General features: G+C 44.9%; 1 protein-coding gene across 9 annotated transcripts in view; it reads right to left on the bottom strand.

Moving 5' to 3' along the window:
- The window catches only part of nbeaa (neurobeachin a), a 174,111-nt gene that overhangs the window by 90,587 nt on the left and 62,792 nt on the right, over nt 1-20,732 (bottom strand). For all 9 annotated transcript variants that reach the window (XM_072702183.1, XM_072702177.1, XM_072702179.1 and 6 more), the window contains exons 7-21: nt 20,227-20,346; nt 19,854-20,000; nt 13,972-14,169; nt 13,260-13,393; nt 10,882-10,990; nt 10,608-10,760; nt 9,848-10,016; nt 6,328-6,407; nt 5,529-5,591; nt 5,193-5,290; nt 4,912-5,004; nt 2,062-2,170; nt 1,663-1,744; nt 821-944; nt 17-209 (exon numbers count right to left, since the gene is read on the bottom strand). In XM_072702183.1, coding sequence (XP_072558284.1) covers nt 17-209; nt 821-944; nt 1,663-1,744; nt 2,062-2,170; nt 4,912-5,004; nt 5,193-5,290; nt 5,529-5,591; nt 6,328-6,407; nt 9,848-10,016; nt 10,608-10,760; nt 10,882-10,990; nt 13,260-13,393; nt 13,972-14,169; nt 19,854-20,000; nt 20,227-20,346 — 1,872 coding nt within the window. The remainder of the gene's footprint in view (nt 1-16; nt 210-820; nt 945-1,662; nt 1,745-2,061; nt 2,171-4,911; nt 5,005-5,192; nt 5,291-5,528; nt 5,592-6,327; nt 6,408-9,847; nt 10,017-10,607; nt 10,761-10,881; nt 10,991-13,259; nt 13,394-13,971; nt 14,170-19,853; nt 20,001-20,226; nt 20,347-20,732) is intronic.

The raw sequence follows: 20,732 nt of genomic DNA, 5'->3' as shown, positions 1-20,732 counted from the left end.
ATTCTGTCACACTCACCTTGGAGTGCGCAATGGACAGCGTGTCCACCCAGACACGCCAGCCACCCCACTCGTACTTGATGGCATGGTACAGCAGGATGCGGAAGATGTTGTAGACCATCTCTGTGATCTTCTGCTCCTCAGAGTTCTTGGGGTTGATGTAGCCCAGGGAGAACATCCAGTCCTGCCAGACTGAGCACTGGAGCAGGCACCTGGCTCACAGAGACAGCCAAGTCCTAATCAACACTCAGGCCTTAAAAAGCCCCCCGCTGTGGTCACAAAAGGGCAATGTTCTACCTTAACAAAACAGCTGAACCATAATCTCCCGTAACAGGCTTCTAGTGAGTTTCTATTATTAAATCTCTAATGGTCTATGACAGAAATGAGGATCTGGAGGCCCAGACTCTGAGGGCTATAAACTTAAGGGATCATAAATAAAAATGGTGTGCAAAAACACAATAAAGTCCATTTAAAAGTGTGACTAATGCCGTCTTTTGCACAAACTCTGGCAACAGTGGGAGTGACACAGCACCCTCCATGGAGAGACACATACAATTCATGTTCTGACAAAAGAAAGCAAAGTAGAAAAAATAATCATTTGTATGATTAGTGAAGAAGGTGAAAGAGATCATCTGGGGAGGCATTAAAAATAAAATAAAAAAATTTTTATTCCCCATGTGCGAATTGTTGGACTGGATAGAACAATTAGGTGGAACTTCACCCAAAACATGCGAGTGGGCAGAAGGTGCCAGGGGCTACATCTGTGCTTGTGGGAGACTGCGAATGTGCTTTTACAGAGGTGTAGATGTGTGTGAACTCTCACCGCCTGTTCTCACGGCTGTTGCTGAACAGCTTGATCATGTCAGACAGGAAGAGGCGACGGACCTCCATCAGGTCGGTGCTAGGGGTGGAGTTCTTCAGCAGGGTGGCCACAACCTTTAGGATCACTGGTATGAGATGAACACAAGCAGCCAGGACCTCTAGTTACTAACCCAGGCCTCCAACAGCTTCTCACACAAGGTGAGGGGTGCAACAGAGCTGATCATCCAACCAGAGGATCACTGGCTCAAATTGCAAAGCCCTACTGCTACTCGAGCAAGTCACCCCAAAGTTTTCAGTAAGAAGACCTAGCATTGCTAATTTAAAAACTGCATGATTGCTTTAACTGTAAGTCTCTCTGGATGACATCATCAGGAAATAACTAAATTAGACTGATAAAGAGATAAACAGAGGAATTCCACACAAGTGTGAACAGAAAGAAGTGAAGAGCCACCTATTATGTGGCCTGTTCCATTTAAAGTGGACCCCCACGATGCTGTGTGCATATGAGAGAAAAGGACAGAGAGAAGGATTGCAGGGAGGGAAGGAGAGAAAAGGGAGGGAAAGAGACAGAGAGGGAGAGGAAGAGAGAGAGAGGGAGAGAAAGAGAGAGACAGACAAAGATCAAGAGAGTAAGAGAGGGAGGAGGGGAGAGAAAGACAGAGAGAAAGAAACAGAGCGAGAGAGACAGAGGGAGAGAGAGAGAGAGAGAGAGAGAGAAGTTAGAGAGGGAGAAAAATAGAAAGACAAAGGAGAGAGGGAGAGACAGAGAGCGAAAGAGACAGACAGATGGGGGGGGGGGTGATTGTGAACTGAGGTTGACCTCAGCTTGAGGAAGGAACGCACTTGGGTTCTGGATCTTCACAGTGGAGTCGGGTTCCGGATGCGGCTTGTGGACTACCTGGGTACACACCTGCTCTGTAAGAATCTGTGGGAAGGGCACGTGGGGGACACAAAGCAGGTGACAAATCTGCATGCAAACACAACAAGCAGTTTCACCTTGAATGTTGGCAAATGCTGCAATTATAACAAAAACTGCAATAACATCATTCATATTTAAAAGGCTATCAATGGCATTCACTGAAAGCTTTACTGTCAGTCATCACAAAGCAGGAGAGATTTTGTGTCACTAAGGCTGCAAGCACCTCAAACCCCACCTTTCGTTAGACAGAACCTTCCAGTTCTGTGGTCCTGGTGACAGCAGCAGCAACAGCAACAAAGAACAGCGCAGATTGTGGCCCATACCTCATAGAGCGTGTTGTAGGTGGTGACGGAGACCGTGTTGGTGTGCATCATCAGGCGCTCACCCAGAAGGGTGAAGAGGCTGTGGGTGTGCATGATCTCCACCTTCCTCCTGTGGGAGTGGTGGAAATGCGAGGAGGGGGACAGCATTTCAGAAACCGGGGAACGGTCTAAACACGAGACTGAAAATCTACGTTGGGGGGGGGGGAGCGCTGTCAGACGGGGTTTACCCGCTTCCCATCAGCCACTTGGAGCTGTGCAGTGACTGGCAGCACACAGAAACCTCCCATCAGGACTAAAATAAAGTCACTCTGGGTCTCAACATCTGACCCAGTGGTCTCCAACTTTTTCTACAGTGCAAGCTACTTTTACAGGAAACAAATTCTGTGGAGCAACTGAATCACCACAGTATCCCCCTCTCCCTTTGTTAAATGGGGGGGGGGGGGGGGGCTGACAGAGTGTGTATTGGTGACTGCTTGGCGACCACTGATCTGTTTCATGCTTGACATACTTATCCCATTTTAATCACATAGTTATTCCATTTTACATTACTATTGTCTTTAGTAAATCCACATTAATTGGAAAAAAACTTCAAACACTCTGCCAAGTCGGATGATAAATACCATCAGTTTGTAGACACTGCAAAGCAATCAAAATAAGGGAGATGGGTTCTGAACCCTGATGGTTTGTATTCTACTAAAGTCCCAAATTGGGTTCCAGGCACAAAATCACAATGGGTTGTGAGCACAATTGTTTTGTCTGTATAAACAACCGATTGTGCTTTTGAAATCACACACTGATGAAGGAATGTCGTCGAAACATTTGTACGTGGAACCCACACTAGTAAAATACAAACCAGAGTTTGGACCTCATCCCCATTATTATGTAAATCCACATTAATACACAAGGTGGCATAGTGGTTAAAGTCACTTATCCCAAAATGATATTGGTCTCTAAGTATTTAACCTAGTTTTCTTCCCTGAACACAAGGGCTATAAAAAATGTGTAAAACTGAGTGAAGGTAGCTGCTCTGGATCATGGTTCTTCATATTTGTCACTTTGTATCGCAGCCACACTCACACAGGCCTGCTATTATCCAACCCTCCATCTTCCAACTGCGTGTCCTGAGCAGCGTCACAGAAGCACACACTGTTATAAATGAGTAAATTAGCCCAATTATAGAGATAATGAGTTCATTCCCTAAGACTGGAGGTCAAAGTATCAGGTAGTGTCAGCTATCAAAAAAACAATTTTGAGCCTTTGCGAACCTCATTCTGAGAAGAACAGGAGAGTAACGATAACACTAGAGCTCACTGTTCATTTGGCGATGCTGCCGTTTTGGACGGCAATTCGACCAGCAGGAACTGAACCCGTAAAAAAAAAAAAAAAACAAAAAAAAAACTTATTGCAATCGCTATCATGATCCATTATTCACTCATTCATTCTATTTATGTACAGCTCTGCTGCTCCTGTCATTGCCTGAATGCTAAAATTGTACCATTGTTTACATTACCATGGTGCGTTAACTTTGTCATACCTTGATTTTTTTCTGCACTCACTTTGTCTATTCTTGCACTTTATGTATGTGTGTAGCAGCGCAGTTTTGTGGGAACGTTATTTCACGTCACTGTATGTTGTGTTACTGTATATGGTTGACGTGTCGATGAAGCCCTTCTTGACTCTTGATTAAAACCGTGCAGTCATCCCTTCCAAGGAAGGCAGAAGGAGCAAGTGCTCCTACGCTTGCAGGACAAGGCAGCAGTTCAGGCAGCCCCTTCCCTGCAGGCCAGGCTGCCTTGCCTCGTCTTTCCAAGCGAGTGGCCACAGAGCCCATCTCAGCCGTACACTGCTAGGTCGGGAAGAACTCGAACGGCGTTGCCATCGGCGACAACAAACCGTCCGCCTGTCAGCGTGAAAGTAGGCCGACAGTGCCGGGAAACCTGGGGGAAGGCATTTAGCGATGTGTCGTCCCAGTCCGTAAATAAAAACAACGCCGCCGTTACAGCGGGCTTCCCGCGGAGTGGGAAACCCAGATCTCTTTGCGCTTTCCAAATTCAGCCTTTCCGTTTGCCTTTTGGATCATTAAAAGGACAGCGTGTTGGCAGATCGTCACCAATAGGGGGCCTTTCACATACACACACACACACACAAGCACAAATGTACACACTACTGCCTGGAAATGGGCATTTTGCTAAAGCACCGCTCACAGATAATCTGAAGCCATCATGCGCTGGCTGATTTCGCATTGCAGAAACAATGTTATCTGACCTGTATTCATGTCAGAATGGCTAATTAACTACAGTATACTAACTGATGAAGCTGATGCATCACAGCACAGAATACAGTTCAAGGCAGCTGTTGTACCATCTAACTGCAAGCAGTCTGTGGTTATAATGTTTCAACAATAAGTTTATAACACATGTGATGTTTCATGTGATAAAACTAAATATATTCTTTGCAACTAGCTCAGTAGATGTGATGAAGTCAGACCCCAGCTTCTGTGCCAATTGCATGTCTGGAACAGTGGTTCAGGTGCTTATCATGTTACCCTGGCCACCTCTGTCGTCCCCCCCCAAAAAAAACAGGAAACAAACTGCTGACATTGCCTGCACAAAAAACATGCTGCCAGATTCACACTACTCTATTTGTAGCCTGTTTACTTACTTTGCATATTTTTTTTTGTTTTTGTTGCTCTTTGAAGTGCTTTCAATGCAAATTTCATTGAAAAATAGGAAGTTGTGTACAGATATGATTAGGATCCCCACGTATGACAGCAATGAAGGCCGTGTGACACTGAGACAATGGCAGTCTTACAGCATGGGACTGAAGACTGGGGGGGAACGACACACTCACTTGTGACCCAGGTGTTTGAGGAAGTAGCCGAGGACTTTAAGTGCCTGGACCCGAATACTCTCACTCTTAGAGGCCAGAAGCTTGTACACAACCCTGGAGAACAGACACACAGAAACCACATATCAAGCAGGTCTGCCTGGTATTATATTCTACATATACTTGTATTTCATATTTCATAAACACACACAAACAAACGTATACACATATATGCATCAAATATAAAACAGAAGTATGTGTGTATGTATAGATGTATGAATATATATCCTTCTTTTTGCACCCACCGTATCCCATTCCTCTGGTCGAAGGCAGGGATCATGGACGTGGGATGTTCAGACATGAGCGCGACTAAGAGCTGCAGCACGTCATGGATGTTCTCGTCCTGCGGGTCGCCAAAAGAGGTCAAGCACTACACCACTGATAAAGGGCAGCGGGGGGGGCTATTTCTGGGAAAACCAGGGGATGATCAGGGTTTCTTGGCAGACTTGTACCCCCCCCCCCAAAAAAAAACATCAATCAGGACTATACAGACTCAGTTGCTTGACAAATCAGGCTCTGTGTTGAAAACAAGCAACCCAGTGAGAAACATCTTCAAGCACATGTCGTCGCGGTGCACTTACCTCGTGCATGGTTAACAGGTAGTTGAGGATGCTCTGCAGTTCGTCCTCCTTCACGCCTCGATCCTGCCAAACATTTAAGAAATTCTCCACCAGGTCTTTACATACACCGTGTGCCATACATGCGTCTTTAAGAAGGATTCCGTACTACCAAGAAAACACTGATTTCCTAAGATACTAAGGTTTACCACTGCTCATTCACCATTTAAGTAAAATAGCACCTGTATTTTAAAAAGTCTTTATGTCCCTTCACATTAGTCTTATGTTATTTTTCTTTGTGTAAATGGTTATTACAGCAAACGTCATATTTAACGATCTGATCGACAAGGGAAAAGAGAGCAGAGGGTAACGCTTGTTAGGGTCCAGACTCATGATGTGATTTGGCACTGAAATGTGTTTACATTTCAGCATTTAAAAGCACATTATCTCCAGCATGCCCCCAGGCGGCCCACGTATCTCTGTCATGTGACAAGTTGGGGTTTGGGGGGTGGGGGGGGGGGAGGTTAGGAGCAGCCCACGCTGGGAATTCAGTCTTGTTTAAGAAAAAACAAGATGCTAAGCAACCAACATTGTGCCTTTCAAAAAAGGATAAAACAGCACAATAGGCCCTGGTGAAAATAAATGTCTTGGACAATGACCCACAGAACAAACAAGACAAAAAACATAAATGGGGGGGGGGGGGCAAATGGTACAGCAATTGTTCCCCATAAACGTTTAAGTTCACTGGATAAAAACAAAGACAAAGACAAACAGGCAATAAGCAATAACATAGGAAAGCATGAGAGAGATTGTGGAGGCCTACCTTCAGGATGAGCTGTTTGAGGAAGAGCAGCATAAAGGCTCGCAGTGATATGATCTCTTTCTGTGAAGGTCGTGGTCCACCTGCAAGGACACACTGGGTTAGACAACAGGGGGCGCTCTGCCTGCCCAACACCTGCACAGAAGACCTAAATTCAATTCAAGGTCAAATAAACCAGGATGCAAGACCCCTGACAGCTCTTCTGATGTGGGTGCTACATTTGCCAAAACCTACTCTGAGATCTGTTGCCCCGTGCCCCCAACAAAGGAATGCATCAATGACATCTATTGAGCCATTGAAATTCCAGCAGAGTTCCATTTGGAATGCTCAGACGTATCCAAGCAGAGTTGGGGAAAACAGCATCACCCTCGTCAGAGCCACAAGCTTCCCTCCGCATCTTCTTGACGTGTCATCCCGGTCACTGGCGGTCAACCGATTACGCGACATGGGCGGCTACCTAGGGCGCCATCTTCTGAAGGGGCACCACCCTAGCAAGTCAATTCCACTTTGTCTTACATGGGGGGCGCTGTTGGTGAAGCTTGCCTAAAGCGCCACATGCTTCAGTACTGGTTCCGGATCCATTTTAAGACCGTGTGAAGCGGAACTCGGTCCCGTTACTGTGTCATAATTAGCCAGAACACTAGCCTACTTCTGTTCCATTCCTGTTCTCCATGAAATGCAGTCTGAAACTACAAAGACTCTATTAACATCCTTTGATAGTCAGTTAATTTAGATACAGAATATAGAATGTAACACAGTAATGTAATAATACAGCTATTATTACCATTTTAAGTTTTACTTTTGAGGAGCAATTTCAAGGCATAAAAGCAAAGGAAGCTGCAATCAGAAAGTCGCCGGTTTGAATTCAATGGGGGAGGGCAGCTGATCCCACACCCAAAGCCATCTACTCACAAAGAAAATAATCAAATACATTAGACCGGTCTTTGCAAAAGGTGGAAGACACTATTGCACAGTTCTGATGAAACTCAGGGAGGCCAAGCCAAAAAAAAAAAAAACACACACACACAGGCTTGCTCCCCCATGGCTTTTGCTAATTATCCACATTCATTAAGCTGATGGAATGATCAGGCCATTGAGATGCATGGCGTGACCTTGCACGAGTCTCCTTTCCACACACGATAGCTGCTGTGTCGAGCTGTTTGGATAGATGAGGAATAAAGTGGCTTCTGATGGCCTATCAACAAAAATAAAAATCATAACAATAAACACACTCCGCCTGCCCCTGTCCTTGTTAAAACATACCTGTACCCATACATGTGCGTGCGAGTGTCTGTCTGTCTCTGTGTGAGAGCAGGGTAATTTGAATGATGCATGGCTTTAATTCAAAACCATTCTCCAGAGTTGTACTATTTGAAAGGTACAGAACATGTTACACAAATTGATATAATGGAGGCTGCTCCCTTAAAAATGCCTCACCATGATCACTTATTAATTTATTTTTTTCTATAATTGAACACTTCATTAAACCTCTTCTCGCTCCGCTCTTTCACTGGCTCATGGACAAATCCTCCATTCTTGAGACAAAAAGAGGAAATGCATTGGGGGGGGGAGGAGGGGGGAGAGACAACGCATATGTTCAAAACAGCTAGGCTAGGAATAGCACATAGGCGCGCAGAATCCAAGAGAGCTGACTGTCACAGATTTAAAGACCTATCACGCCATCGCCCACCTTCCTAAGCTGAGAGTAACAACCCATCCAGTTTCCATCAAACACGGGTGAGCATCCCATAGACTCGGTGGAAGCTTCCAGGATATTCATGTGCATGTGTGACAGCTGGTGTGGATGCTGTAAATCGTCCCTTATCGGTGTGCCTGTTCTGCGCGTGTACAGACAATTGCCAGAGCAAAATCCCTCGCAAATGTGTGTTACTACGGCAGCGCACGAGCCAAACAAACCACACCACCTGCTATAAAATGGCTCCTTTAGCATAAAACTGGCATTCTGATGGTTCGAGAGAAGTCGGACGACAAGGATCAGAGGGGCTCCCATACGACTGATATGCACCAGTCAGACCGAAGTCGCACGTGACATGGTGCCAAAATCAAGCAGCCCGATGGCAGGATCGGATGTTATGTGATTTCTCCATTATAGTCGCTGCCCCCAGCAAGCCGCATAATGCAGTGTGTAAATAAAACGGAATGCAATGGAAAATAAACTTCACATTGAGGCCTTTTGATCTCGTAAAGGATCAGAGGTCAGACAAAAGAGCTATATGGTTGGAAATCGCACTGGGGGAATCATGGCAATGCTCTGACTCAATCGTCGATCATTAGCACCGTACATCCTTCCACCAGACTGCGCACGAGAGAATGCAAATGAGTTTTGTATTCCACAGGTTCCCATGACGTCATGGGATAGATGAGCAGTTGAAGCATGTTTCCTGGTCATAAAGATGCTGTGGAAGAGGGGTGACCTGAGTATGGTTCTCAAGCAGCATGGTACCAAAGTAATACATCCTTCTGGAAAGAAGGGCATCCCAGTTCACCCTACAGAAGCCAGAAAAACTTGGCACGCAACCTGTAAGGAAACCACTTTTGGCCAAGACACCATCCTTTCAATTTAAAGTCTTTCTACCACCTTTTGCACCAGAAGATATCTGATTCGTTGGTCCTGCCTCCTCTAGTTTGCTTGGACCCACCTCCTGTACAATCTGATTGGTTATCTCTCGGAACCAATAATTTTTCCTTCTGCGTTCAGAACATTTATGTGCAAGTAAAACTCCTATGAGCCAAAAACTACTCACAGATTCCAGTTCCAATCCCACACACCAGTCAATTTTGATTTTCAGCTACTATGCCTATTATTATGAGCCCCATGGAAAGATTTCCCCCAGGGTCATACTTCCTCCCTGCGGCAGGCGATTTCCACGGGTGTGGAATTCAACTTCAACATTGACCTTTTACCCACTGTCGCCCGGGAGGCATTGTTAGCGATGGCTTACGTGAACAAGAGCGTTGTCAACAGTAATCTGGCAGACAGTGAGGCCATCAACAACCCGGAACGTGCCTTATCACCAACAGCAGCCTTTTAGTGGTCCGATTTACTGTGGCTCAAGCACGTCAATCAAAATGATCTTCGCGGTAACTGCCTCTGACTTTGCTGAAGGCAGAAGGAATTTTTCACCCCTTCGCATTACGGTCATAGCAAATACAGATTAATGTTTATATTTTCTCTGTGTCGACCGAGAATTGCTAAACCGACTGACCGAGGCAGGATAAGGCATACAGATGCATTTCTGCAGCCACCAACAAGTACACAGACACACACGGACATACACACATCTTTTCACTCATACATCGAAGTGTGTCCATCAACAGAGCCACTTGCTGCAGTCCGTCAAGATTCTGCCACCCACTGTTTCACGCCAAAGGAGGTAACGACAATCAGATCAAGAGCCTAGTTTATTCAAACTGACCAATTAGAACTGTGTCCAAAGAGGAAGATGGTACAGTCCCCAAGGTCAGGGCCTTCTGCCAAACCAGAGGGGTGCTAAACACTCACCCAGGCCCTTGGGCGTGATGCCACTGCTATCCAGCGGGTTGACAGCCCAGTAGTAGTACTTCAGTGTGTGCATGAGCTGCAGAACAGTGCCCACCCGGCGGATGGTGGAGTAGATGGTGGCTGTACCAATGAACTCCGCAGAGAGGTAGGTATACAGAGATAGCTGGACCTGAGGGATGGAGAAGCAGTGAAAACACACACAGGGACAAGATACAGACATTCAAGGACATCAATTACACAAGAAACGATATAAATAGCAATTAAGATGGCTTCTTCACACCATCAGGCCATATCTGTGAATTACGAAGAAACTGCCTGATCTGAGAAGATCATTATCAGCTTGCCAATTAGCACATCCATCATAGCTAGGCCACTTTTAACTTCGCTCGTAGGTTGGTGAAATGTCAGCCTCGCGCAATTAAACTCTGCGTGATATCAGGAAATGCCCGTGCCCGGGCAGGACTCTGCTGAAACTCTGCATTATACAGATTCCAGCGACGCCAGGATGCTAACAGATATACTTGGACACAGTGTGAGCACCAGAAACAATGTCTGAACATTGTACTGGACCCAAAGATATTGGCTGTAGTCATACTTGAACCCTAACAGCACCTGCCGATGGGTCCTTATTTATTCTAGATATGCCCGAACATTACCGACCAACACCAGATGGATTCAGCCTAACACTGTTTAACCCACTTGCACCTGGACTGCAAGCAGTACAAGGTGGAGGCTGACGGCTCAGGCTACAGATCTTCACCTTGGCCGGCGTATGGATCCAGATGGCAGCGTTGAATAAGATGTGGTCGCATAGTTGCTTTAGCAGGGGCGCCCCATGGGTCAGGCCATCCAGGTATTTGGCGAAGGACAGGAACTGCTCTAGAACCGCCCTGGTGATGTGGACCCTTGACGACTAGAGGGCCAAGTCGTCAGAGAAGTCAGGAAAACAGGAAGTCAAACAACCGATCACTGTTCCTACCAGGTGTGCCATCCGCATAATTCAACATGCAATGTGTCCCTGTTTAGTAGAGTACCTTCTCCAGTAGATAGCCGATCACCAGGAAGCCCTTTCCTCCCAGCATCTGCTCCTGCATCGCCACGGAGCTCTTCAGCAGCTCCATTAGGAAGGCTAGGAGTGTGGCACTGCAGAGCATGCACAGGTGTATACACACACACACACACACAGGTTTGTAATTACATCTTTGCAGGAACTCTCCATTGGGGAAAACTCTAATCACAACATGACGACCTTAAACTCTACCCAGCCTTAACCCTAACCTTCCGTAACAAAATAAAACTTGAGACTTTTGACATTTTTACTTTTTTGATTGCGTTCCCAGATCTCTATGGGGACCTGAAAAATGGTCCCCACAACGTAAAAAAAAAGCAGGTTTTTATTACATTGTTGGGGGCACTCACACAAACACTCTAAATCGACCATCATATTCTTAATCACCAGTACAAAAAGAAAAATAAATAAAAGCTCTGAAGAATTTCAAAAATAGAAATATTAACTGACTCAAACATAACCGATGAATAAAAAGCAAAATCAATGTAAAAATTTTTAAGTGTGAAAGCAAAGAATCAACTGAACAAACTGGAAAGTGAAAAATAGAGTACTAAAACACCGTTCTTATACACAGTCATAGAGAAATTTAATACTTATTACCCACTGTTAGTCTGTAAAGAATTTATAATAACCACAATTAAAAATTTCTTTGGGGGAAACTAAATGGTTTTTCTGTTTGATGCCAAGGCAGTGATTTTAATTAGGCGCACTTTGGTCTTAAATATTTAGATCAAAAGTGTTTGTTTTACAAAGCAAACACACTCGATCCTCTAATACGAGTAGTACCCTTCCTATTACCGAAAATTAGAATCATGAATTTACTTTTTAGGCCTGACATGAGACAAATATCAAAACATACTTTACAGCATTCTCTTGATACAGCTCTTGTACAACCACTTCTTTTCTTCCGATCAAAAAACAGACCACTTGTCTTTAAGGATGGGAAATCTGCCTTTCATTTCATAGAGCTCCCTGGCACCATTCGGGGCCCGCAGCTCAATTGAGAGAACGTACAAAATTGCTCCCACTAGGGCTACAATGCAGCAACAGTCCAAACAGGACAGCAGGACAAATGGGCACCAGAGAACTACCCAAACCCACTAGGGTGGCTAGTATACTGGGGCACTCCCTTATTTCATTATCAGCCAGCAGCACTGTGGTGGGGGGTAGGATGGATTTATTCCATGGTAGAGCTGCCATTCCCATGGGTCCATCAAGAATTTCAGACTGAAGAAGAGAGCGATACAACTGCTTCGCAAAACCCTTAAATCCCACCAACTGTCTCTGATCACCCCATCCACAGTCTGCAAAAACCCCTCCCCACCCTCTGGTCCGTCACTTCAGAAAAAAGCCCTTCACAGACACTGCAGAGTCTTTGTGCGGCATTCTGTGCTTATCATCTTCCCCTGAGGTTCACAGAGAAAAGCTCTCCCAAAAATCAGAAAGCCACCTTCTCAATGCATATCCTCCAGTGGGTTCAGGGGCCTATAAGGCCTGTCCATTTGTGGGACTGCACACATCTTTCCTGCCAGATCATTCAGCTGTGCAGCACAAGCCAAATCTGTACCTGACCATACCCCATACTCCAAGGGTCTTCAGACTCTCATTACAAACAGGCACATGGCACAAACAGGGATGAGTGAGCCCTAGAGATGGAATGCAGACACGGAATACATCTGCCTCACAACTGGATCCAAGATAGTATCCTGAACAGGTGTGCACCATACAGACAATAGTGATGCTTCCATTATCATTTTTTTGCATTTCGAAGATGCAAACTGAAAAAACATTAATGGAAACACTCAGATTCCAAAGAAGCACTCAGATAATGTGGGGGAAAAATCATACGTTGGCTTGAGGTGGTTTTTGGAGTCAAGAAAGAAGTAATTTGGAATTTGCGAATTAGTACATATGTAGCACATGACATTGAGTGTTTGACTTAGGTACTAACTTGAGGAAAGCCCACTCCACGTTAAAGTACGAGACATGGATCTTAGCAGGATGACCAATAGCAAGCACAATTCACATGATATTCAATAGAATCACACCCTAGTCACAATTTAACGATGTTGACTTTTTGCTTATAATTTGCATGAAATTTGCCTATAATTTGCACAAAACTTTAATGGAACATGGCTTATGATACCCTAACATCTCACCCACTTGTCTCCATGTTGCAAGCCAGTACACAAAAGTCAGAACTGGCTAATTGACCAAAGTTCCCCTGAAATCACTATATATCTATTACCAGCAAGTTTCTCTTTAACTGAATGATGCTATGGGCGGCAGAACCTCAGTGACGTTCTGAGCTGTTGTGCTTTTCTTTTAGGCATAGTAACTCACCACACAGTGGTCTCCACTTGGCTGTCGTTCTGCTGGCGGTAATCCAGCTGGGCAAAGAGTGGGAAGAGCACCTGGATGCCGCCAATGGAATGAATGGCACTGTGGATGGAATGGGTCACTATGGCCTTCACATCCTACCAGGAGAGAAGGCAAAGGGAGGTTAGGCCAGAAATGCACAGAGCGAAACCAACCATCATTGTCCAGCAGCCTGATTCCTATCACCCTTTCAGTTAAAAGGAAATAAATAATAATAATAATAATAATAATAATAATAATAATAATCTACCCTTTATTGTCCCTGTGGGGAAATTCATTTTTATGCCTCCCTCAATTTGCTCTTTGTAGAGTAAGCTGTCCGTAAAGGGCAGCAACCTGTTGGGGTGCTCAGGAAGCTGGGGGTTAAGGGCCTTGCTCAAGTGCAGACGTGCTGAGGCTGAGTTTGAACTGGCACACAGGCTTAGCCCACTGAGCCACACGCTGCCCCCACCCAATAAATAAATAAATAAATAAAAATAATTGTAATAAAAATAAATAAATATATACACACACAAACATATAAATATAAATAACAGCCATCCAGAAACACAGCAAAACCCATGTGAGGAGAATCATCCAGGATTTGGATAAGACAGCTCTGTCATATGGGAAAAAGACTATACCTTAAATCAGTTTTAGACTGCCTTAAATAATGAAAAACTAAAATCAAACTGACCTGTAGCATGAGGGCATGGGGCGAGTGCACGAAGATGGAAGGATTCTCCTTGGGCGAGGACTCCAGGCAGAGCTGGGCATCGGTGGCCTTGGCATTGTAGGTGAAGGAGATGCTGCTGGCCAGCTTGCCGTCATACAGAACCTGCTTGTGGTGCTCGGCCAAGTGGATGTCGCTCTCCGACTTGAATTTGAAGGTGCTCTGGAGAAGGAGGAGAGGCAATGCATAAAGGGGTTGAGACAAATGGTTGAGACAACCATGGGGCTCCCAACCTAAGGAACTATGGAAGAAAGGAGAGAGGGCCAATTGGCTCATGAAGCCAAAATGCATGCTGACCAACAAATAGGCTGAGTTGAGTACAAAACATCACCAATAACCTAAACCATGTAGACCGTCTTCATCGCATGTATGCCCACATTCTCCCAATGACAATGCCAAGGAACCCCAATGATTACGATTATCTCAGGCATTCATTTAAAAAAAAAAAAGACCTTTGTCCAAACATTTTTCAGCTCAACCTTGATTTTTATTCATTGATTCCTGAGTCCACCGGCTATTAATAATCAAAGACTTAAGAAAACTTGTCAGCCCTGAATCTCTGACCCATTATTGAATTAACTCTTCCACTGGCATCATGTTAATTAAGATAAAGTAGCATGCATGGCTTGTGAAGGCGGGCTGTAGAGTAATTAGAAATCTGTTTTCTTGGATAAGATGAACAAGACTAACAGCCTGTAGAAGTCTGTAGAATCATTAAAGCCAGCCAATGAATTTCATACCAAAAAAATTAGCGCACAAATCTGAGCTGGTGTAGGCAGCAGCCCAGAAGGTACCGCCCCCCCACGAGAGAAACAGGAAACATCTGCGCTACATACCGCCCACCTCGTTACCTGTTTTACTTCATCTGGGTCCTGCCTGGAGAAGACACTCACCATCTCTTCAACACTCTGATCCATTCCCTGCTACCCTCTTACTCAAATGCTCAATTCCTCAAATGGACCTAAACCACTTCAGAATGGATTTACCTCAGCTGCCAACCATCTTACTTTGATCTGAACAGGTGGATATTTATTTCAAGAGAGACATTCAAGTCCAGATGGTCCACAATTTTGCTCCCTCACAACTCCCAGCCAGACAGCCCACATTTTTGCTCCCTCACAACTCCCGGCCAGACAGCCCACATTTTTGCTCCCTCACAACTCCCGGCCAGACAGCCCACATTTTTGCTCCCTCCCATTGCCTGGTAGGAGCAGGGTGTCTGGGGGGTCCCCGAGGAGCAGGTTGAGAAACACCAGCATAAACCACCACTAAGCCCTGTCATCTCCACTGTGAAATTATATTTGTGAAGCTACAAGATGAGGATTTATGTTTGTCCCGCACTTCACTTCAATGTTAGAATCGGGGCATACATCTCAAAATTCTTTCGACATTCTTGTCTATTTCATATACAACTTACAGAATGGCAACTAAAGCAAAGAAAATCCTGAAGGGAATGAACTCACAGTACCAATCATCGTTACAAAGTTTGGCTTTTTATTTTCCATGTAGGAGTCCTATCATGTTTATCCATTCTAAAAACTCAATATTCAGCTTACGAAAAAAACACCCATGCCTTGATGCTGACAGACATTTATATGATAATGAACAGCTCTGGTAGTTTTGGAGCACATGCCGAAAAAAGCATTTAAAAAAAAAAAAATATATGACCCTGGGGCCCAGAATTAACCAACCCCCTACGGGAAGAGCATTAAAGTCCCTCGAATATGCAGACAAACCAAAGCCAGTCAGCTCTGGCTCTGCATCTTTGCTTCTAAGCAGTCTTTCCAGCTCCCTCAGTATCTGGAACTGGCCGTCAAGTATACCCACACGGGTCACAAGTACAGGAAATGCCCATGCTGCAGTGGGGCCTGCAGGCTGTTATTCACCTCAAGCATTTCACCCCATGTTTAATTTATTATTTTTTTTTAAATCACAGCGCATTGTTATGGGCATTTAGGGGGAGCTTTATTTCATGTTGTTTCGCATATTTTATGTTATCTGCGTGAAATTCAGCCCAAAACCGGAAAATATTCACAGCTAATTTCAGGTGCGCTAATCCCTAAACGAGACCTCCAGGAGGATATTACAGTCAAGTGGAAAATGCTGGCAGAGATGACTGGGGCTGGTGCTTGTAAAATGAAGCCATGTTATATTAAAAAAGAAGCCCATTACAGCCCAAAAGCTTATAGACTCACGGGTTACGCCTGCAACTTAAATGGTATTTGCAGCAGCCAAGAGCATAATGATGCTCTTGACCTGCTCCTGTAACACGGTGCCATTATCTTACTTTTGAGATTCTTAACCTCCTCCCCCCCCCCCAACCTTGAGTAACTTGACCCCGGAGTGGGGGCAGGAAGGGACAAAACTGCTTTTGCCGGTCCACCATTCCCACCCACCCCAGCACAGTGATAACAGTGCACAGTGAGTCATCGCACCACTTCTGTTGACACACTCTGAAGCAGCATTCATGTTACGCGATTCATGTAAGACACCTTCCACCTTCGTCAATGATATTTCCCAATGACCGCTGCAATGCTCGCTCACAGCGACGTGAAGAACGGCCTCAATGACCCCAGGAGAGATACCATGTGTCTTCTGTCAAGGAGGGTAAGGTAGAGTGAATAGCAATAGGGAAGGGTATTAAAATCCATATGTTTATACATCTCTGACACCTGGATTACTCTGGTTTTGGCTGGTTCCTTGATAGAGCCTTGGAGATTCACTGACAGAGACAAAGTGCAACATAAATCGTGGCTGACAGGTAAGCTTGGAGACGCCCACATTTGAAGGCGCCCCATGTTTGCAAATGGCTGCTACCTTTTCGCCGTTGTTTATCCATAGGAAACCTGACGGGCGAACATAAATCTGCCCCACTCCCAGTGTTATCTCTGCCCCCCACCAAACACACAACACTGACATTCTTAGGGAGAACAGTAACCTTGGGCATTGGGACAATACAGCACCAGTCAGAAGTACATGTCTTCGATGGTAGTTCCCAGTGATGCGAGCTATTTGTGGGTTGCTTTGTTGCTTTGGATGTGCAGATTGATACAAAAACATTGATTCTTTCGATCTCAATGTTTCATTTCGAGAATTGATTCTTTCCTCTTTTTTTTTACTTGCTTAGTGAAAGGGAAATACATATAATAAGTGAAAGCTAAGTGAAATACATATAATACTTTAGGGAGCAGGACGTGAACTACTGCCAGACAGGGCCACCCATAAGAGAGGAGAAAAGTGAAGAGGCCATGCCGGGGCCATTAGTGAGCAGATACTAGTGAATAGGGAAAAAGACTGAACAGACGCCCCCACCGCCCACCCCCCCACTCTGCAAATTTCATCAGCCCCCCGCTCAGTGAATTCTGCTGTCAGGTTTGGGCCAGCACCAAATATCAGTAAGAGGTATTGGATGAAATGGAAAAGAAAATCAGTGGTATCACCAGTCCCTATAACTTTGCTTTGACTCTTCTGTCCAGTTCATTCCACACAAGTTGAAAGTGAAATTAAACTCTAACTCATTAGACCAGAAGAATGTGCAGATTAAAGCATAGATTATGATTCCAAGCAGGTGTACTCAAACTATTGACAGGTACCCTGGCATGTTCCTTTGGTTTCCATCCCAGAAGCCGCATGCTGCCTTTCTGTGGGCTCAATTTAGCTGAGAAACACAACCCCCTTTGCAAATATCCAGCACTAGGATATTTCCAGACCTACCAACCAGAAGGACCCCCACACAGCAAGCACATGACAAAGACAATTAAGACAAACACACTGCTGGCTATGCGCACCAAGATGAGGCACTCTCCAGAACATCTGGATGTTTCTGAATGAATAATGAAGGGGTCTTTCCTAAAATATCCTATATTTAGTAGGAGTTCCACTCACAGCAAGAACAAGAGGGCCAGTGCATCTCTTATCACACAGTCCATCAATTTCAGTTTTTGCAGCTGTATTCAGTGTAAAGTGAAACTTCCCAAAATATATGTTGGTTATTTCCTTACATTATTGCAAGACTCAGTATATTTAGCATATAAATTACACAATGCATTTTGACACAAACTGGTGTATCACATGATAACAGCAGATGTTCTACAACCTTCGATTCCATGTCATTATGTTACGCAGTATCATGCTGTATTAAACAATTAAAAAACATGAATTTCAAATGCAATGGACAGCAACATTTTTTTTACCAGTGAGGCCAAGAAAAACAGGCAGTGATCACAGAACAAACAGTATGAAAGAAACGTAAAGAGCAAAATTTCTCCCAAACAGATGGTTTATTACTTCCCTGTTAGAAATTTACAATGGAAGTGAGTTCGCTGAGGTCATCGGGGCATTAAAGTCAACCATATGAGACAGGATCCGGAAAACTAGGAGCTACATCCCCACAATGCATTAGGAGGGTTGTTCTGTGGTTGCCATAGACCCCAGAGCTGTGGTCAGTGGTCTGTAAATAATCCAAATTCAGGACCCAACGAGCCATATACAGTAGGCATGATGTTCGCCATTTGCGTTAGGCAGATAACGATTCCCTGAATTAACGACAAACCCAAATTAACTAGCACTACAGGTCCTGAGGTGCTGATACCAGAGTGGAATTTCTACGTTAGCATACTAACCACATGGGCTAAATTCTGTCCTGCCAAACAAATTATGTGTCACAAAAATTAAACCAAGAGATGCTACAATGCCAGCCTTGGAATCTAAAATTAAAACATTTACGTCTATCCCTGATGTATGGAGAGTAGAAAGACACAAAGACAGCAGAAGATAATGTAGCTGAGAGCCACAGCACAGCTAATAACATTACCTACTTGATACGGGATGCCGTATATAGCTTTTGCGTGCACAGTCGCGTCATCTGTGAGCCCTGAAAAGTTATGCCTTATGAAAGCATTAAACAAAATAACACCCCCTCTCCCCAATTGTCATGTGTGTTTGTTCTGCTAAGATAAACGGCAGCTGGCAGAGCATCGAAATGCACCAGATGCACGGCGCTCCAGTCTCCCTCCTGCCTGTGCCCCCCCCCCCTCCCCTCCCCTCCCCTCTCCCCCTTGGTCCAGCAGCGTGAAAAATGGGGGAGATGGGGGGAAAATCATCTGCTCTCGCTCCCCCTGAAACCAGCAATCCACCACGGCATACAGGCACGAGGTCACTCCACATTATGTGGCTTCCGTCTGTGAGGTCACCCGAGTCGGGTAACTGGGGGCAACAGAGAGAAACTGACACCCCTGTGAGATGGCCCAATCATAAGCCCCACCCCGTGGCCCCCCCAGCAGCACAGCAAAGTGTTTCAGAGCAGCCAAAACGAGGAACGCACGGCAGTGTTTGTGTGTGTGGGTAATATAAGCACCAGCTTCTGATTCCCTCCAAAATGCACTCAAAAGCCATCGCCACCACTCTTCAAATATAATGATGTTTCATAATATACTTTTGTTGCCAAAAGCTGCACCTATCTCCCATCGGAGGTAATTAGTGGGAGGCATTCAGAATAAGGAGAGCGTCAGCGGAATTACTACAATTCTCACAATCTGAATGTTGCACCACCTAACAGAGCCAATGGCACGAGAGACTGATCACAGTCTAACTTCGCGTGGTGCCACAAGAAAATGAATTGGACTTCATCCCATTATTCTAGAAACTACAATAACGTACTGGATAAAATGACTTTAAGACGATTGTAATTGGCACTCAAATCAGCATCCCTCAAAAGATATAGATGATGGTGACAACCAGATTTTAATGGTTAAATAAAGATTACACAAGATGTTGTTTGCAAAATGGTTTCCAACCACCCCCGTCACACCAGGCAGACGCGGCAGGTGGTCGGCCCAAGAGCGTACCTTATACCCAGGTCCCAGCTGATGGATGGCGAAAATCTGGGCGGGATTGAGTGCCTCGCTAAACACATAAATGGCCCCCAGCTGTCCGCAGAACACCCGGTTCGCGTCTGCTGTCTCTGACGATCCTAGGAAGCATTTGTCGTAGCTCTGAAAATCAAAATGGGGAGGAGGGGAACATTCATTTACAATTTATATGGTCGTGAGGAAGTGAAGACCAGAGACCAATCATCAGCAGAAACAGGAAAGGCAAATGGGTACTTTTATTTTATTACAACCAGGTGAAATGAGGTTTCTCCACAGCTTCACCCTCTGTGATAGGGTGAGGAGTACTGGAATCCTTTAGATGATCTGGTGATGGTGGGAGGTTCCTTACATCATTGGTGTTGACGTGCCAGGCCATGTCACCGTAGGAGACAAGCTGACCGTTGACATAGCAGCGGATCTCACTGTTCCTCCAGCGGTTGTAGATGTGAACGATGCTGATCATGTACCACTGGAAAGGAAATGAGACCACAGTTAGCAGCGTCGTCAAAGTTGGTGCCTGATCCTGATGCAGTTGCCAAGATACGTTGGCCTGTACCTGTTCCATGTGTCCATTTGGAGCATTATATACTACATAGCAGGAGGGACAGTGACCAAGTGGACTTCTGATCACTAGATACGCACATGAGTGTAAATTTAGGGGTGGGGGGGGGTTGTAAGTCCCCCAGAAATCAAAACCAGCTAACCATAAAAGATGTCAGACTATCAGCATTTTGACATTTCAATTTTAACAAAGAGGCCAAATAGTTACTGCCCAAATTTCAGGTGCATGGGTCACAAAATATTGCATAATTACTTAATGTGCCCTGAGCGGGAAAAAAAAAATATGTCGGCATA

This window comes from Paramormyrops kingsleyae, chromosome 18 (assembly GCF_048594095.1).
Source record: "Paramormyrops kingsleyae isolate MSU_618 chromosome 18, PKINGS_0.4, whole genome shotgun sequence".
Lineage (NCBI taxonomy): Eukaryota > Metazoa > Chordata > Actinopteri > Osteoglossiformes > Mormyridae > Paramormyrops > Paramormyrops kingsleyae.
The sequence above is the reverse complement of the archived record's forward strand: the minus strand, read 5'-3'. Positions and strand labels throughout refer to the sequence as shown.